The sequence below is a fragment of the Lepisma saccharinum genome, chromosome 10 (assembly GCF_977018435.1).
Source record: "Lepisma saccharinum chromosome 10, izLepSacc3.1, whole genome shotgun sequence".
NCBI classification, from domain to species: Eukaryota; Metazoa; Arthropoda; class Insecta; order Zygentoma; family Lepismatidae; genus Lepisma; species Lepisma saccharinum.
In genome coordinates, this window is record NC_139238.1 from 38,686,475 (window position 1) to 38,706,296 (window position 19,822).

At 41.5% G+C, this 19,822-nt stretch overlaps 1 protein-coding gene across 1 annotated transcript in view; it reads left to right on the forward strand.

Annotated features, from left to right (window-relative positions):
* LOC145994072 (26S proteasome non-ATPase regulatory subunit 1-like) overlaps positions 1-19,822 on the forward strand; it is a 241,049-nt gene that overhangs the window by 8,351 nt on the left and 212,876 nt on the right. Inside the window, exon 2 of the mRNA XM_083130158.1 lies at positions 6,455-6,489. Coding sequence (XP_082986284.1) covers positions 6,455-6,489 — 35 coding nt within the window. The remainder of the gene's footprint in view (positions 1-6,454; positions 6,490-19,822) is intronic.

The window sequence follows — 19,822 nt, forward strand, 5'->3', positions numbered from 1 at the left end:
ACGTGGAAGGGAGTTTGACATTTGGATATCTTGAGAAAGAATCACCCCTTGCACCTCAATTAGTTCGATTGACATATTAAGTCGACAGCCCTAGTGATAAGTATATTGGTATTGATGCTATATATTGTAAAGGGTATTGTTGTAATTGAAAAATGTAAATACAGTAAAACCTCGTTATTCCGGACTTTGCTTAATCCGGACAGGCAAAAGAAAAAAAAGGGCAGAACGCAAGGTTTTAAATGTAGCTCGATGTCAACAAGAGAACTTCCCAAAGAAAAGGCAGTCAACAACTGATGGAATTCTGTTTCCCGCTGACTTTGTACTGTATAGTGTATTTAGTTAGACCTATGCTCTTTAAATACACCATAATAAACGTGTTTTGTTGCTATAAACGGAGTTTTAATGCACTTTCTACTGTTCTTTTAGGTTATTTCAGTTAACCCGGACTTTCGTTAAACCGGTCAACTTATCCCGCCCATTAGTTCGGATTAACGAGGTTTTACTGTAGAAGCTTGTGAAGTAATTGATTGGATATAAGTGACCGTGGGATTAGGGAGCTTTCAGACCCGGGTAATACGCGACAAGCAACATCCTACTTGTGTCTACTGAGAAGGAACACTCAGTAATACATGCAACCTTTTGAACCGAAGCATCACGACAAGCTGCATCTGTCGCTGGGCTGTTTTATCAACGCCTCGGTCAGTTTTTCGCCCATGCGCGTTGAACGCTTGCTGGTAGACGTAAGGAGCCCGTATCGCGTGTCACTAAAGTGTGACAACCGCGTCTCGCTTGGGTCTGAAAGTCTCTGTACAGATATCGAGAAAATTGAGACAGAAGGGGGAGCGAAAGTTGTGCATTTTTTTTTTTTTTTTTTTTGTATGCTGTAGGTACATATTGAGTAACAAATATGTATCTGAAGAACGGTGTTAAATATGCTGAAGTAAAAATAGTAATGGTGTCAATTTTGCTCGAGAAATAAAATTAAGGCAGGAAACTACACATTTTGACGACTATTCAACCACACATTGAGATGGTAGCGAGACGAGACTTGATGCTGCCACATGAAGGGAAATTTCCCTCTTTGCAGGAAAATTTACGTAAAATTTTAAGTGAAGTGGGAAATTGAGGATATTGTTTCACATTCAATCTCCTGGAACCCTTTCGTCCTCTAAAAACGAGGTGTTTTTCTAATATGAAGGGAAATTTATATGAAAAACGGAATTTTGTACCTGGGAAAGAGAAATTCTGCTTTCAGATTGTGACAACACTGACGGGATGAAACAGAGACTTCGCTGTTTGAGAGGTTCAAATCTAATACTTTAATTGGAACATAAGGTAAGCTTATATAAAAATTAGTCTAATTGCTTTACTCAGCTATCAATTCAAACATATCAAGGATTACGGCAGTTTCTTAAGGCTGCATATATTGTTTATTAAGCGAGAATAATACACACACCCTGATGCCCATACTTTTGTAATTTCCGTATTGCATACACAGGAAGCTTAATATCGACCAGGAATAGCTCATCCTTTTCCAATAGAACTCCCCTTGCGTTAACTCAAGAGGCTATTACCAAGGGAGACGCAAAAACGTCCTACGACGCTTGTGACGGATACCCCGTAGAGGACGAAGAGCCGCGCTCTTTGTCACGGGGATTATCCAGCGGCGAATATCTTAACGTGGCCGACATCACGCTCCTAGTTGATCACGCGGTTTTCTTCTCCACCTATCCACCGACCGCGAGCCTCCTCTGAGAGATGACCACGACGCTCCAGGTGACCAACCTGTTGTTTATTTTGCCGTCATTGCCAGTCTCAGCGTTGCCAGGTGAATGATGATCACTCCAAAGTTGGACATCTTTAAGGAATCCTGCAGCAGCTGGCTTACGTCAGCACAGTGGTAGGGAAACGGTCTGATCAATGTTATCAGGGCAGGAGCCCTTTCAGAGTTAACACGTTCGATTAGGTTTGCATTTCAAGCTAATATTCTTGCACAGTTTTATTGCGGTGCGTAGCACTTTTTTCCATCGGATTTCGGCCACAACGCCGCTGTAGCCATTACTTCGTGTCGTCACCATCCACTGGCATAAGCAAGGGGAACTAATGGGGCTACAGCCCCTCCCGAAATTTTGAGAAAATTGAATTTTTCAAATGGAAGCCGTAAAGAACTAAAAAAACTTGTGGTAAATGCACCTCTTCAAATAACTACCCCCCGATTACTATTTTTATTATCTTTGAACAGCTTTTAGGCAGTTTTATTATGTATTCCTCCCTCCCTAGAACGCAGATATGCAATATCCTCCTTTACAGTTCCACCCATCCCCCAAAAAAATTTGAGTACGCCAGTGTGTCTATCTCACTATTTCTTGTCTTTGTATTTTTTAATTTACATCGCATTTCTTCCTATCGTAGGTTATTCGTGACGAAGATTATGAATAATTGTATGAAATTGATGAAGAGAACACTCACAAAGGAACTCCTATGCCCGATCCAAAACACTACACTGGATCCCTCGTTAGCGAGATCGTCGTTCGATCACCCAATAGGCTCGGCCACCTAGGCATCATATTTGATGTTTGCTGACTACTTTCTCACGCACGTACCTTTTTTCTTCGTTAAGAACACAACAGCCAACTGCCCATTTACAGCATTCCCGATGGCGCAGTAACAACGCAGTCGCCTTGCAATCAATGGGTCCCGGTTTCGTTACCCGGTGGAGGCAAAAAGTAGGTCGTATCCAACTTTAAACCGTTTGCCCATTTCTGATTAGCCTTTCTGTGCATAAAGTGGGTTTAATGAAAGAAAGAGAAAAAAAACAACTCAAGTAATACTAGAATCAAAGGATTTTGCACAGAGTCATAATGAAGCATAAATACTGCAATATGGTGCAATAAAGAATGGAAGAATCACGAAAGTTTCACATTTTTCAACCCTTGAAGATCACGGTCCGTAGTTGAGGCGCAGAAAATTTTCGCAACTTACTGTATTTACTTTTTTCCCCCGAACTTTCGAACTGTTAATTTCCCTTTGATTCGATTGTTGAAGACACTCCATGCGTGAATTTGCATTCCTCATTTCCACCGTCGTTTGTGTACCATTATCACGCATAATCCCTCGCCCATTCGAGGTGGAATAAAAGAAATACATATATTGCGTCGTGTATCCAACAGAAAGGAATTTTTTCCTCTACTCCTTTTTTGTCATTTTTTCTTTCTCAGATGTTTTTTTTTAATGAGGTTTCGGCCAATATGTGAACCGTCCGTTTTCGTTCTACCCACGCTAGATCGATACAAACGTTTCGTTCGACATTATTATTGCTTTTCTCGAAAATCGTCATCGCCGTTTGGTTCGGAAAATTGCTATTTTTTTCCAGATCCATCCGTAAGTGGGAATTGAAGATCGAGCGGTGAATTTTTTACAATGTTTTCCTTTAATATGAGAGGTAGCAAAAATATGAATGTGTCGTCTGAACTGCTAACTGTCCCCTAGTCTGATCGTAGGTTGGCGCGCATTTCGTGGAAAATGCATTCCTGTCGCCCTCTTTGAAGTTTATTTGGAGTCCTTCGCACGGAAAGCCAGTTTAATTTATCGTTTCAAGGACACTGTTTTGCGGCCTCGGCTTTTGAAAACAGTGTACAACGGCAAGTGATATTAATAAAAACACTTTTCTGTTGTCATTTGTTCAGGTTTTATTTTTGCGGATGGAATCTAGGCAGGACCGGACGGGACCTTGCACTGTCTCGGCTTCGTCACGAGTTGTAAATACCTTCCACGGTCTCGATATAAATGACTACCTCGTTCTCGAGTTGGAAATGCCTCTATCGTCCTAGGTCTTGAGTTGTAAATGCCTCTCTCGTCCTAGGTTTTGAGTTGTAAACGTCAGTCTCGTCCTAGGCCTTTAGTTGTAAATCCCTGTCTCGTCCTAGTAGGCCTTGAGTTGTAAATGCCTGTGTCGTCCTAGTAGGCCTTGAGTTGTAAATGCCTGTGTCGTCCTAGTAGGCCTTGAGTTGTAAATGCCTGTGTCGTCCTAGTAGGCCTTGAGTTGTAAATGCCTGTCTCGTCCTAGTAGGCCTTGAGTTGTAAATGCCTGTCTCGTCCTAGTAGGCCTTGAGTTGTAAATGCCTGTCTCGTCCTAGTAGGCCTTGAGTTGTAAATGCCTGTCTCGTCCTAGGCCTTGAGTTGTAAATGCCTGTCACGTCCTAGGCCTTGAGTTGTAAATGCCTGTCTCGTCCTAGGTCTCGAGTTGTAAATGCCTGTCTCGTCCTAGGTCTCGAGTTGTAAATGCCTGTCTCGTCCTAGGTCTCGAGTTGTAAATGCCTGTCTCGTCCTAGGTCTCGAGTTGTAAATGCCTGTCTCGTCCTAGGTCTCGAGTTGTAAATGCCTGTCTCGTCCTAGGTCTCGAGTTGTAAATGCCTGTCTCGTCCTTGGTCTCGAGTTGTAAATGCCTGTCTCGTCCTTGGTCTCGAGTTGTAAATGCCTGTCTCGTCCTAGGTCTCGAGTTGTAAATGCCTGTCTCGTCCTAGGTCTCGTATCGAGTTGTAAATGCCTGTCTCGTCCTAGGTCTCGTATCGAGTTGTAAATGCCTGTCTCGTCCTAGGTCTCGTATCGAGTTGTAAATGCCTGTCTCGTCCTAGCTCTCGTATCGAGTTGTAAATACCTGTCTCGTCCTAGGTCTCGTATCGAGTTGTAAATGCCTGTCTCGTCCTAGGTCTCGTATCGAGTTGTAAATGCCTATATCGTCCTAGGTCTCGTATCGAGTTGTAAATGCCTATATCGTCCTAGGTCTCGTATCGAGTTGTAAATTCATGTCTCGTCCTAGGTCTCGTATCGAGTTGTAAATTCATGTCTCGTCCTAGGTCTCGTATCGAGTTGTAAATTCATGTCTCCTCCTAGGTCTCGTATCGAGTTGTAAATGCCTATCTCGTCCTAGGTCTCGTATCGAGTTGTAAATGCCTATCTCGTCCTAGGTCTCGTATCGAGTTGTAAATTCATGTCTCGCTCTGGGTTTCGCAGAGCATATCTCGAAGTATTCAGTACAAGCAACATATACAGCGTGTATCCGCCTATAGAGTGGATTTTGATATTTGCTATTCGGCGTCGCTTTTCTGCCATTTTTGTCTAATCGCGACAATGAAGATGAGTGGTGATGTGATGAAGGAGAACTCTCCAAGAATACCCATGCTCAGACCTGGATTCTAACCCGGGACTCCTGGCGTCGTATCGCGCTGTGGTAAGCACTTCTCCAGAGACGCCGGCTGCGTATGGAGTTAAAGCAAGCAGCTTTTGTTATAACGTTTTTCTCTTTGGTGCCTCGTTTGGCTCTGCGAGCCCTCAGAGACTAATTTTTTTCCTGACAGTATATGCAACCACACGCAACATGGATGAGAATATGTTTGCCAAAGTAAAATATTTATTTTCCCTTGTAGAATTTTGAGAGAGAGACGATTAAAACACATGAAAAGAAATCATATCTGAATAAAAAACCAGTTAAAAACACACATACCATGCAGTAAATCTGCAAAATACCTTAAAATACACCATCAAGTTGTGTATATATTGCAATTGCATATCATATTTAGCCAGCGTCGCTTTCAAAGTGAATATGTATGTAACACTCTGCCATCAATTTCTGGGCGGTGCTCATCACGTACTCCTTCGTTAACTCACGATTGATTGTTGTTGTACTCCTGCGTTAACTCACGATTGGTTGTTGTTATTCGATGATTCGGAAGGTGATGTAGGATCGCCCCCTTCTTTAATCCTCCTGCCTCCTGTGGTTAAAAGTGTATGCTACTATAATATTAAGTTAATTTATAATATCTAGGGAATGTATCTGCATGTAATTACGTTTTCTCCTTTCCATGTAGCCCAGCAACCCAGCAAAATTGACTAGTGTCGGCGAATTACGTTGTTAAAACATATATATATATATACACACACATGAATTTTGTGTTACATATTTTGAGATATGTTTCATGTTTTCCGTTTAGAGCAAATGTTTTTTACGTAAAATGTGGCATTTCTACCGAAATTCTGTAATTTGGTATCTGATTGTGAAAGGTTCCTTATCTTACTTTCACTTAAGGAATAAAACATGCAGCAAAAATCAAGACTGTGTAAACTTGGTTCTCTTACTACCGCCATATTTCGGATGTAATTTCAGCAGAAATTCTGCTGACTCTTGAAATAATCACTGCGGGTAAACAGTGGATATTCACACATTAATTTTGTATAATTAGGTTTTTTACTATCAGGAACATAAAATATAGCATGATAGTGAATAAAATTACCAAATACTATACTAAAATATTATTACACATTAATATAGTTACATATTTCAGTGATGTTTTCTGCATATTCATGCACATGTCTCCACTACATAAAAATCCGCATGTAATTTGTGTTTGTGTTGCTTTGGTATCTATAAACTTACGTTTCCTTTTTCTCTTTACAGGTAAGATGTTCGTCCTATGCTTCTGTGGTCTGGTGGTGAGTACGTTATAACCCCCCTATTATCTTTGCGCATAGTGTGCTCCAAAAGAGTCAACTATTTTTGTAAATTATGTAATTCTAAATTCTCCGACATTCTTATATTCGAAGCTTTATTGTCTCGACGAAACTAATTTTCCATCTGTTCGTAGCCAAGACAAGATGAAACGAATCATTTGAAATTTTCTTTTAGGATTATCTCGGCAATTCACTCTCCTTGGGATGTCCATCGTCCACCTATCGAAGCCCTCGATTAATTGTTTTGGGTGCCCCATGATCCTAAACAATGTCAAATCATGTATCAAGACGGATAGGAACTGTAGCGTATACGTAAACACTTTCCTTAATTTATTGTACAATGATCACGAGTGATATAACTTCCACATACATGTCACGTGAAAGAGAAATTGAAATAATTTTGTTGTTATTTTACATCCAAGGCTTGTGGAGTAACGCCGGGCATAATGGTCGGAGAAGAGGAGAAAGCGAGTGGCGGAGCAAAGCAGTGCGCGCTGTTTTCAACGGCTGGTGGCTGCAGTCGCGTTGCCCCCTCTATGCAATCCCCTTCTTTCCCGCACGTTCATTGGTTGAGCCCTCTCGAGTCGCTACTTGCGCAGAGTACTTGCTTTCGTTCGCCAGCTGCACAGAGTCCTGCGACAGATTATAGTTGCGCCATTCAATGCTACTCTTTTTCATTCATGATCTAAAAAATCTCAATAATTATTTATAACATAAAATGTTTCTATTAAGTTTCGTCAGATATTAAATATGCAGAAAATCCTTTACACACCAAGATTCGTAAATACCTGAACATAAAGTTCTGGATCGGATGTGGCTCAGAAAGGGACGAATGTACCATATAATGGCCAGCATAGTTGCCGTATCTGTCGCTGTAAGACTTTGCATATGGTGCTGCCACATAAAGTAGAGGAACGCAAGCGTAGAAGGAGAGAAGCTGCTTCCGTGGTAACAAGAGTACTAGTTAGATTACCGCGTGAATGTATCGAATCTTTGTGTTGTGTTCTGGAAACAAACTTGGACACTTAATTTCAAAATTATATGTACACATGAAAGTTGGTTATATCATTGGTAGTCTCTGTACATATAATTTAGAAAACCGACACCGAACTTTACGTTCACGCTGTATATCCATTCAATACGCACAATAATATCGACTCATACCTACAAGGTAGGGAATTGAAACGATCGTCATTTGTTGGAAATCATTGCTAAATCGGCAACTGTTCGCCGGAAATAAGCAACGAACAGACGAAAAGTGTCCCATAAGTTCCAGAAATATATACACTGCCCGTCTGTTATTGAGTACCTTGTAAATTACACGGTCGTTAGGCTGTTGTAAACTTACGGCGGAGTGTATCGGCGTCATATTTCATGTGTGACGTAGCATTTATTGGTGATTTGAGATTGCCGTCTGCAGGGACGCCTTTTGTTCCCATTCTCTGCCGCCTAAGATCCCCCCACCCACACACATCTCTCTTTCTTGTATCGGACAAAGTTCGTAAGCGATAAATCTATTGAAGCTTGTATCAAATGCACGCACGAGATAGCATGGCTGTAGGCAGGATTCTGTGTGCGCGTGTAGTGACCATGGCCAAGAGCATTTTTGCTGAGTTTTGAGTTTCAAGTCCTCTTTATCAAACACCCGTGCTGAAACTACAGTTTAGGATCCGAACCTCTGTGTGCCTCCACCCCGGGACCCCTCCATTTTTATATAAGAGTGAACCATAATATTCTCCCTACTATTATACTCTGTCTCGGTTATCTCTGGAGCAAGGCCGCGCATACCAGCAGAGACGGGGGGAAATCGAGTGGGCAGAGCGAAGCAGTAAACGCCGCTGCGAAGGCTGGTAACTGCAGTCGCTTCTCCCATCCGTGCAATCCAGTTCCTTCTCACGTGTTCACTGGTGGAACCGTCTCGCGTCACTAATAGCGCAATGACTTGTTTTCGTTCGCTTGCTCCAGAGAGAAACGGGACGATGTACAGTCATGGAAAAAAGTTCTTCCCCATAAGGCTTTAATAGGAGCAAGTAATGCAGGAGGGTAGGCAACACATATTGCACCCTTCGATGATCGGGTGATTTTGCCTGTCTTAACACCGAGAAATGTGTTCCACGCGAAGGTCAACATGACAGGAAAGCAAAGAGGGTCACGTGACTATTGGTTACGTGGAGTGTTGTGCTTCTCCACGTCCCCAGTTCTTGATCCACATTGCAGAAAAAGTAGAGCTGCATGCAATATATGAAAATAGGTTGTTTTCAACTACACGCTTAATTATGATTTTCCCAATTGTAAATCTATCAGACGTGTCTCCCGATTTAGTCGGGACAGTCTTTTACTTTGAATTCCTGTTTGTCATAGGCGTAACTTGACGGGAGCAGAAAGGGCATTTGTAACCCCCCCCCAAAAAAAATCAGGTTTCTTAAAGCTGCTAAAACAGGAATTAAATACTATGATTTGACGCGTCCAAAAAAAGTATTATACTGAAAGATTTTTCCCAAATACGGAGATAGCAATTTAATACTTTGAAAGTGTCTCAGATTTGTTTATTGTCACAACTTAGTGTGGCACAGGTCTACTACAAAAGTGGAATTTCGTAACAGAAATATGAACCCACTCCTTTTATTTCGTAGCCGATTTCATCTTGAAACTGAAATTAAGAATATTAGTTAACAATGTCATTGGTAAACAATAAAAAAATGTGTTGGACCCAATTCTTTAATACCTTATCATAATCTTTATCGCAAGTTTAAATTTTGTTGTAAGTCCACTTTATGCAAAAAAGAAAAAAAAGGTAAAGTTCTCACCTGTGCTTGGCGCTACGCCATGAAGGCGTATAGGGGGTGTGGGGGTAACGCCCCACACTTTCTTGATTCGTTCGTGAGTGGGGGTGATGTGATCAGCATCACGCCCCTGACCGCCTTTACCCCCAGGGTTTCCCCCAGGTACCCATGTCATTCGACGCTGGGTGGGCGCTGGGGCCGCTTCCAACGTTAGAAAAGTTCCCGGGCTTGAACCGGCCGGGAATCGAACCCGGGACCTATAGCACGGTAGTCAGACGCGTTACCGACTGAGTCACCGGCACAGACAGACTAATCTGAAGTGCATACAGTTTAAAGTGGGATCCGAACCACTATGTGCGATCACCTGGTATCGTACCCCAGACCCCTTGATTACAAGGCCTTCCACTACGCCATCAGTGAGGCGCACACAATCTTTGTATTTCGACCTTTTTAAACCTATATGTATCATATAAGAGGTTGTTTCACGTTGCTATGCCTCTATGGATTATATTTAGCCAGTATTCGAGCACATAGCGTCAGATTTCATAGAATATAAGCTTCTCTTCCATGTTTATGGTTTCCTGTCTGCAGTAGAAAAACTGGCAGGTTCCCATAGCTTTTCTTTCAATAGTCTTCCAATGGTTGCATATCATATCACTCAAATTTGATTCATTCGTTTCGAACACAATCCCTGATGGCGCATTGGGATCGTGGGCGCCTTGTAATTAAGGGATCCCGGGTTCGATACTCGGTGGAGGAACATAGTGGTTCGGATCCCCCTTTAAACTGTAGGTCCATTCACGATTAGCCTAACAGGACATAAAGTGGACTTAAGACACCAAATCAAGCAACCAACACAATCCCGTTATTGTCCAGATTATCGAATCCAGAACCTTCGTCGCGAATAACATAAGCAGGAAGACAACGTGAAATAACCGAACAGAAACAGAACCTAAAACCTACATCGGATAGATTGGATTAAGTCGACGATACAGCACGGGTTCTGAAATGAAAAAGAATACGAAAGTTGAATGACCTCTATACGCACCCACTTTTCCTCCACTCAATGGGGAAGATATCCTTGTAGCTGAGAAACCTTTAAGTAGGAGTGCCCTGAGGGAACTTCAAGGCCACGATGATAAAGTGTTTTACGTGCAATGACGGGACCAAAACATACGTCAGATAGCTGTGTTCCTCCTTATTTCGTACGCCATTGATAACTGGAACACGTGACCTCGTCTTTGGTAGAGCAGAAGCCTGCTCGCTTGCCACCACCCTTTAGTTCAGTGACCTTCGCCCGTAGTCAGCAAGAGTGAATGACTCACCATATACTTGTTGTCTGTGAGGCTACACAAGAATAGATATTTCGTCAGTGGCTGTAAGTATTGTTTCATCTGCAGTTATATCAGTTAACATTTCAATAATTTCCTTCCTAATGGTTACGTTAGTGATAAACATGTAAATTAGTTCTCGAGAGTGAACGTTTTATCTATTTGAACGGGGGATTTTTATACAGCCTGCATGTATTATTTTTTCCTGAAACAAGAAGAAATTCGTAGACGCAAAAAGAGTTGTATAAGAGTAGTTAACAAAAGGAAAAAAGAAGAAGAAAACGAAAATGTAAATGCTCAAATAAATTATGGTAGAGATCGAGTGAATAACATTTTGTCATGGGGCCTCCTTGATGGCGTAGTGATAACGTCGTTGCCTTGTAATCAGTGGATCCCGGGTTTGATACACGGTGGATGCACATAGTGGTTAGTATCCCACTTTAAACTGAAGGTCGAGTCCAGATTAGCATATCTGTGCACCAAACCAAAACTAAGAAAGAAATTGTCACAGTGTAAGAAAATTTCATGTTCAACCAGATACGAAACAAAATGGAATAATATATTGCAGGTTGGAGTTCACATCTGTAGCATCTAACCAGCACAATTATGAATCGCAACATATCGTATCAGATCCATTTTTATTATACATGTATGATAATATAAGAGAAGTAGAGGAAAGAGAAAACCAAGCGAAACACGGACGCCTTCTCCAGAATTTCAAATCTCGTTACATAAGGTTCTGGGTTGGAGTCCCGAACAGGCATGACTTTCTTGTTCTTGCCCTTTTATCTGCTTCATTTCATCATAATTCATCGTTATGGTTTACCTGCAGGGGAAGAATAATGACAATAATTGCCAATACAAAGCCAATGACAAACAGAACAACTCGATTACGGAGGTGCCAAGAAGAAACGAGACTTGACAGTTTCTCCGTCTCTCTGTATGTCGAATTGAAAATTGCTCTCCCGTTCTCGGTCTCCATTAGTTAAATATAGAAATCGAAAATGTATGTGAATGAATATACATGTATTTCATATATTCCGGTTTTGTAGGAGATTTCGTGAGAGATGAAATAAGTACTCTTCCATCGTATTTATTTTTATAATTTTTATTCCCTGTTCGATGATCGCTACGATAAGGACGAGTGACCATTACATGAAATTGATGACGAAATAGTCAAACACCCCCGACAAGGACGGTACTCAAACCCGGGAACTTTGACGACGATATCGAATGTCAATCACTTAATGAGCTTGACCACCGAGCCTGCTTAATGTTGTTTCTGTCAGGTAATTCGTAATAATATCCCACATTCACTATCATTTGCTTCATAATTTATCTTATTGTTGTGATTAACCTGAATTCAAAGAATTAGTTGAAAGGCAAAAATGCAAGATTGAATGTCTCTGATGTTACTTCGTGCCGAATAATATGACGTGGTATTATGATATGAATTTTTTAATCATATAATATGCCTATTCATTCCATTGATTGCTCCCAATGGAGCACACAAAATATGGTATAATGTCCAGTCCGTGGAGGAGTGGTTAGCACAGCGCGCTACCATGCCATGGGTCCCTGGTTAGAATCTCGACTTGGGCGTGGGTGTCCTTGGTGAGTGTCCCTTCATCAATTTCATCATAGCATCATTCATCTTCATCGTCGCTATTTGCCAAAAGTGAAAGAATAGCAAATCTAAATAACAAACATCCAATCAAATCGAACATCTCCACCGATTTAATTCTATCCGGTACCGAATTCCCACTTTATTACTGCATCTTAAGTCATTTTACAGCATCTCAATTGTTTTCCGATTAGAAAACATTTGGAATGATGTTTTGTGCAGTTGATTGTGCATTGTTTCGTTGTTTGGATTGTTTAATTAACGTCGCATTAATTAGTTTTAGACCAATCGTGACGGGGGAAGCAAGAGCACAAAGAAAGCGAAAAAGACAAGGGAGAGACCACGGCTTTCTTTAAAGATAGCATCCCGTGAATACAACTCAAGTGACTGCAGAATATTATGAATAAAATTTATTTAGCTTTTTCCTTTTATTTCTGTTTCAGTTATTTTACTTCGCTTTTCTTCTACCACTCGCGTTACTCGTGTCGGTGAGGAAGAATTATAAACTCGTGAAATGGACGATGGTACAAAAAAATATATGCCTCTCCCACGGTTCGATTTGATTTGGTTTGATTTGGTGTTTTAAGTCCACTTTTTGCGTAGTAAGGCTAATTGGGACTGGACCTACAGTTTAAAGTGGGATCCGAACCATTTGTGCCTCCACCGGGTATCGAACCCGGGACTCCCACGGTTCGAAACTGTCAGTACAAAATATTGTCTTATTTTTAAAATTTACGGGCAAATATGGTTTGTCACGTAGCAATTTTCGCTTCTCTCTTTTTCAAGGGGTTCCATTGCCTCTCTGATGTCGTAGTGGTAAAGTCTTCGCCATTTAATTTGGTTCGGATCCCATTTTAATCTGTAGGTCCAGTGCATGAACTGGACTTAAACAATTAACGTGTGGCATGTGGTCTGTGATGAGAACCATCATTTAAGCGAACCTTCTTGACAATGACTCTAATATCACTTGAAAGAATAGTATTTCCTTACGAGTAGCTCTTGTCAAGAAACCAGTTCCTGAAATTTTCTTCTGGAGGCATCGTAGCACCCAGCTGTTTGTTGTGGCTGGGGCACGAGTCATGTGACTCATGCTATCAAAGCTCAATCCTTCCCGAGAACTCGGAATCACCAGGCAAACTTAAGCGAATATTTTGTTATTTGGGTTGCATAAACAACAGGCTTTAAGACGTTACGAAATTCTACGTCCCGTGGCCCAGGTATTATTTTCTAAGACTGTACTCTGTAAATGATTCATTGACAGTTAACTCAATAGGAAACTGCTCTCCTGAATGTTATGCAACCCTGCTGTGTTTTCCTGTATTGTTGGTTGTCTATCGTGAGCCAGTCCATTCTGCAGGTCGTTTGTGTTTATGTGCATGATCTATGGAAACTGTCGACCGAAGTAACACTTCGAAACGAACCTTCAGAATTTAATGCAACCTTTCGCACCGGAATAAGAGGACAAGTTGCACGTGTCGACTGCGTATTGCTCGTACTGTGCCGTTTTTTCGAGCGTCTTGCCACGGTCTGTTCGCACTTGTCACTTCGGTCTGAAATCTGCTTGACTGGTTAGGTTAATTGCTGCCGTAGAAGTTATTCAATTATTGAGAGAATTTATGTATATGGAATAAGATATGGTAGTATTCATAGAAAATGTAAGATTAGAATTCGTAGAAACTCTATTTCGGTTATTTGACGTCTCTTTCTACTAACGTGACGATGAGGCTGAACGATGAACAGATGAAATGCATGATAGGAAGGGGGGGGGCATACATCCATTGTCTTGACCAGGGTTCGAACCTGGGACTCCTTACTTCGGACCATGTGATGCTGATCACTCTGCTTAGCAGGTCGGTTGGACCATATCAGGGCTCAACAACTTGCAATATTGTGTTCAGTCGGCAGGGCAAGTATTTCCCGCCCGGTAAACATGGGTTCGATTCCATTGGTGTAAGCGTCTCTGATGCTCATCCCAGGTTCTCGGCAATGTTTACTTGGGAAGAGAAGCGAGGATGCGACACGGTTTAATTGTGAACAGTAGCTTGGGCCTTATCCACTTCGTTCACGGAGACGAGGGTGCCCCAAATGAACTCCACCGACGCTCCAAACAGCGCTGGATTTCAGTGGCAACTAGTACAGAACGTGTCGTTTCCTTGTCCGACATTTGCATCTTAACTGGGTAAACTCCTGCAGCAGCTCGTACAGGCCTCGTTTGGTATTAAAGTTGCATACAGGTTGTTGTGTAAGTTCCGTGGAACTCGTGAACGGAGAGCGTGCTATTGTCGTTCGGAGGATAGGAACTGCCGAGGTTACCGGGTGCTTATTGTCGCCAGGAGGTTTCTAGCATTGTCGAACTCGCAGTCAAATCTTTTGACTTAAAAATCCCAAAGTTCCATGCATTGTTTCGAAATGTCAAAGTTTCTTGGCGCATTGGAGCACGACCACGCTCCTCCATATCATGACGCTTTTTTTTTTTTGTTTCTTGTTTTGCCATCCGCGAAATTCTAGCCATGTTTCGGTGTCCTTTGAGAAGAAACTTGAGTTACAAGATGTCAATCCTTTTAGGCATTTCACTTATCTTCTTTTAAAACTATTAAAGGAGACCACAGGCGACGAAATTCAGAGTGTTTTGTAAACTACATTATTATGTTACTAAAGATTATACTTCACAAGTTACCTAGTGTCGTACTAGAGAAAGTTATATCTTGGATTAGCAGTTGGGAAGAACATGGTATGGGTCAACCGAAATGTAGCTATGTGGAATTCTGGAAACATTGCTTACGAGCGTGAGAAGATTGCGATCTCTAAGACGACCTAAGAAGCAGCAACAAACATTGAAAACCTAGGATAGTGAATACCAAATTGGAACTGATGAATAAAGCAACACCAAGGAGTCAAACGTACTGAAGATATAAGAAATAGAGCGTATTAGTACAGCAGTTATGCTGAGACAGTACACACCGTGTATAAGTCGCTACAGATTAACTATGCAAGAGATAGTGCTAATGCTGAAGCCTATAGGACAAACTCTCACAAAGTTCTCGTAAGAAACAGCACGAGCGCATAGTTAACCATGTTTTGCCGCTAGGAGGCAGTAGTAGCAAATATGGCAATAAGTAAACGTGAGAGAGCGTTTTGTGTGTTGGAATTCGCATGAACCTTGTCCTCTGTGACTGTTCAGGCACGATTTCGTTCAGAATTTCAGGAGTCCCCCACTCCTGCTAATCTCCAGAAACTTTGTAACTGTATCACTGATCGACACTGATTTGCTAACGCGTGTGGGTTTGTAATGCAGCATCGGTTAGATACCTTCTGCATCAGCAAAGCAAAATATGTAGAGTTTTTGGGAGGTATGTACAGAAAACTTCGAGAGTTTGTCGCTCTATCGGCATCAGAATTATCACTGTCAGTTGTATCGTTTATCTGGAGTAAACTTCTAAAATGTTCAACCGACTTATGAATCACCCTGTACTACTGTGCAGAGCAAGAAGATTCGAACAGGAAAAGTTCGTTGCGTGTGCCAAGTTGTGTATTGATATATCGAAGTGCAGTTGTATGTAGTTACATCATTAAATATATTCTTCTTCAGTTCCGTTCACCATGACAAGCATAAATTTATGCTGGAAACTCTTACGATAAACTGGCTCCAGATATGAATTATTCACTACAAATTATCTAATCAAGGCAAAGGCTATACTTTCTTCTTCATATTTTCAGAAAGAGAATCATCTGTAATAAAGTTGGTTAAAAATTTACGAGCTTCGTTCTTGCTGATGCATCATTTTGAAGTTTCTCTTGGTGGATATTTCGCTGGAAATTTCGAATTTAATTTTTACACTTTTATGTGCTCGCGGAGCATTGTTTTCCAAGTAGCTGTTTTTCCTGCTCTTGTATTTTGTTGAGTTTATTTCCTGTGCGTTTCTGGCTTCGCTTTCATGACTTCCTCTTCACAAATAATAAATTGTTTTCGCAATTTTGTTTTTCCCTGATGCATGAATATTGTGACTGACATTTTTTTTATTTTGTCATGGAAGCTAATGAGACGTCTAAGCTCCCTCTGGTACTTGTTGAAGTAGCATTTTTACCCTGTTGTCGGATGCAACCACCCCCACCCCCTTTCACATACAGCATGTTGTAGCATAAAACAGTCGAATGTTAGATGAGATTTTGGGACGGAACGATTTTTATTTTCTTTTTAGTTGCACTGGTTACAGCTTTGTCGTTTGTAGTTTCGTCCAACAATTTCATGAAACATAACTTTGGCACGTAAAGCTCAATGTATACATTTAAGTTTTTTCACTGTATGTGTCTTTGTTATTTGGAGCCACGGTTGTCTAGTCGGTATGACGTCAGACTACCACGTGGGAGAGCCTGGTTTGATTCGATGAAAAATTTTCCAGCAGTGTCCCTGCATGGATCTGCTCTAGGATTCGCTCAGCCTCTTATAAATGGAAAACTGGAGAGGGGTGGGGGGAAACTGTCAATGAGCAAACAATTACAAGTCCAATAGAATGTTCGGCCGCCGCCGTAGAAGTAGACAACACACATAACACCACCCACGGAAGCGAGTAATTCAAGATCTAGGCACCTCATTTTTATTTTCGATGAGTGTACGTTACGAATTACTGAAAAAAAAACAATTGGTAGTGGATGATATGAACTCCTGTCACTTCTACCGTAAGGTAACACCCAAGAAAGATGCTTGAGATAAAGTTTGCTATAATCAGCTTCGTTCTGGACGGCGGAATAGTAATTAACAGTGTTGCCAACACTCCATTGCCATTCTCTTATCCTCACTATTTCCTGGTATTCTCCGAGTAGCAACAGTTCCTAGCCGTCAGTGAACAATTGGTACTTTTTAGTGCAGGTGGAAAGAGAATGGTGTCACCTTTAAGTCAGTGAGGAAGGCTCGTTACCATGGAGACGATTTGTTTTTACTTTTATACTGCATTGCCAAACTTTAGAGCCATAACAGTTTATCAATAGGTGGTGGATAAATTTATGAATTGTCAGTGGTCTTTTCTACTTCTGATTCAGATGGTGACTGGCCGAAGCTTTTTCCATGACTGAGGGTAAAGCAATTAAGCGGCAACACTGTACCCAGGCTTGGACCCCTCCATCTTTTCGAGCCAAGTCTAGCTCTGTTCTTAGAAAGAAACATTGTTTTGTCGTAGTGTGTTTTATGTAGTTGTGTCGTTTCTATCTTCAGCATTATTTTTTAATAGGGCATTGGCTCAATTTGGCAACTCCCTTTCACCAATGATTGTTTAAGGCGTGGTCTGCTTTCGTGTGCCATCGTGACCACAACTTGCTATAGATAGTCATGAACGCTTCCCCATTTGCGTGCTGTTTCCATTTATGCGAAATGTGCCCTCCCTGTTGGGCACATGAACTGTCCGCATTGGTGCAGATACCGAGCTTGGTTCTTACCCTCCTCACTCGTGTGAAGTACCGCCATAACTCAAACTGCGTGGCGAAAGTATCTTGGCATAGACCCGGCCAAAAAGCGTGTGTGATGAACAAATTCAATTACATCCCCGTCGTGTTTCCGCTTGCTCTAGCACAGTCCATTCATTCTTTGCGAGCCCTTCCGCTACGAGTGAATCATCGTAAGCGATTCGACGTATTCGTATTAATATCGCGTCTCAAGATCCACCGTTCCTGCCAGCGACCGTGGATGATTTTAAAATCGTATGCGTCATTGATAAACCGTCAGGGCTTATGTTTTCTTCAAGATCTGGCTTCGTGCCAGTCGAAGGTTTCTTCTTGCCCGTTTTGTTCCCTAGTACGCTCCATTAGCTCTTCAATTTTTGCCTCATATCTTTCTGTCTCTGTATATATCCCCCCTGTACGTTTATCTTATTTCCACATTCTCTTTCCCCTGCTATTCTATTCCTTCTCTTCCCTTTTCTTCCATCTGTATTCTTAATCTGGCTCTCCCTTTCTCTCGCTCTCTCTCACACAAACCCACATTCCATGCGTGCTTCTGTCTTTTTTGTTCCTGTTTTATTTCACTTTTCTTATCTTTCTTGCTTTTTCTTCTTATCTTTCTTTCTTTTCCTTCTCTTCTTCTAAACCTATCTTTTCTTCCTTGCAAGCTGTCGTGTATGCACACAGGTAATACGCACGCGTTTTATACATATTATAACTTGAGATATAAACAGACCACTAATTAACATTTAACAATAGATTTACTGACAGACAGCTTAACATACAACTTCCACAATGGACACCTCCATATTTCAACAAACCATGAACAAAAGCCTAACGATATTTCCACCTAACATTGGGAAGGCTGGTAACTGTAGTCGCTTTCCCCCACTCCACGCAATTCCCTTCCTCTTGCGTGTTCATTGGTGGAGCCGTCTCGCGTCACTACTTGCGCAGACACTTGTTTTCGTTTGCCTGCTCCACAGTTAGTTGGGACAGAGTATAGTTTCCTTCTTGGCTCATCTTGGGGACAGCTGTTCGTGTCCCACTTTAAACTGTAGGTACGGTGGTGTTATGAGTATTACCGCGCAAATTGTTCAGGACTATTTTTATTAATGTTTCTCATACATCCTATGTGTTTTTAAGCGATGGATTTTCATGTATGCGGGTGCAGAAGTTGTCAACAGCTTGTTTTGAGTTTTCTTTTAATTCTTGAAGTTCTTATTGGGTCAAATAAAGTGCACGAACATGGTGATGGATAATTTGCACGGTAATACTCATGGATCCCACTGTACAAGGTTTTTCAGGCCGAGAAGAGAACCAGACGATACCCTTCGATCCTTATCGAAACCGAGAACGAGACAAGTTTGCACGAGACCGAGACTTACTGATTCGAAGCTTCATGACATCAGAATGGAAGGTGAATAAACATTTCCGTACTATATGACTTACTTAAGGTGTAAGTGTGTGTATTTAAATATGTCCTAATATGCATCTGATTCATCTGTATAGAGTGGGATGCATAATTATTACCACCGGCCCCAGTGGCGGAGCGGTTAGCGAACCACTCTACAACGCCAGGGGTCCCATTTTCGAATCCCGGCCTGGGCATTTTTGTTAGGAATATTTATTTCATTTTTTTTATTTCTAACTTATACAGAACTGTGCAAAGGGATTCGAGATAATGTAGTTTAATGTCGCCTTTAAATCTTGGCGTACCTACGCGGGTTAAAAAGCTTTCTGAAAATCTGTGTTCTGTACATGAAACCGCAAACCATATTAACATTTCGTAGGTTTGATCACTTTCACTACCGCTTACGTTTGTATTTTTTTCTGCTTGTTATTGCTTCGATGATTTTAACCACTTTCGGCGGCTTATATCTACGACGAAGATTGGTGATGATTGGATGGAATTTTTGACGCAGCATCGTTCTCAAGCTGAGTCTCGAACCCGGAGCCTTCGGCGGCAAGGTCGCGAACGAACGCCCCATTGGATCACAAAGCCCAGAATAGAAACTCTGAAAAAACAAACTTGTCGGAAGTAGCATGCATTGTAGTACCTTTTCTCGGTGGTTGGCAACACTGGGTCATTGCAATAATGCCGTACTCTCTCGGAAATTAACAAGCACTTAAGGCTCAAAGTGAAG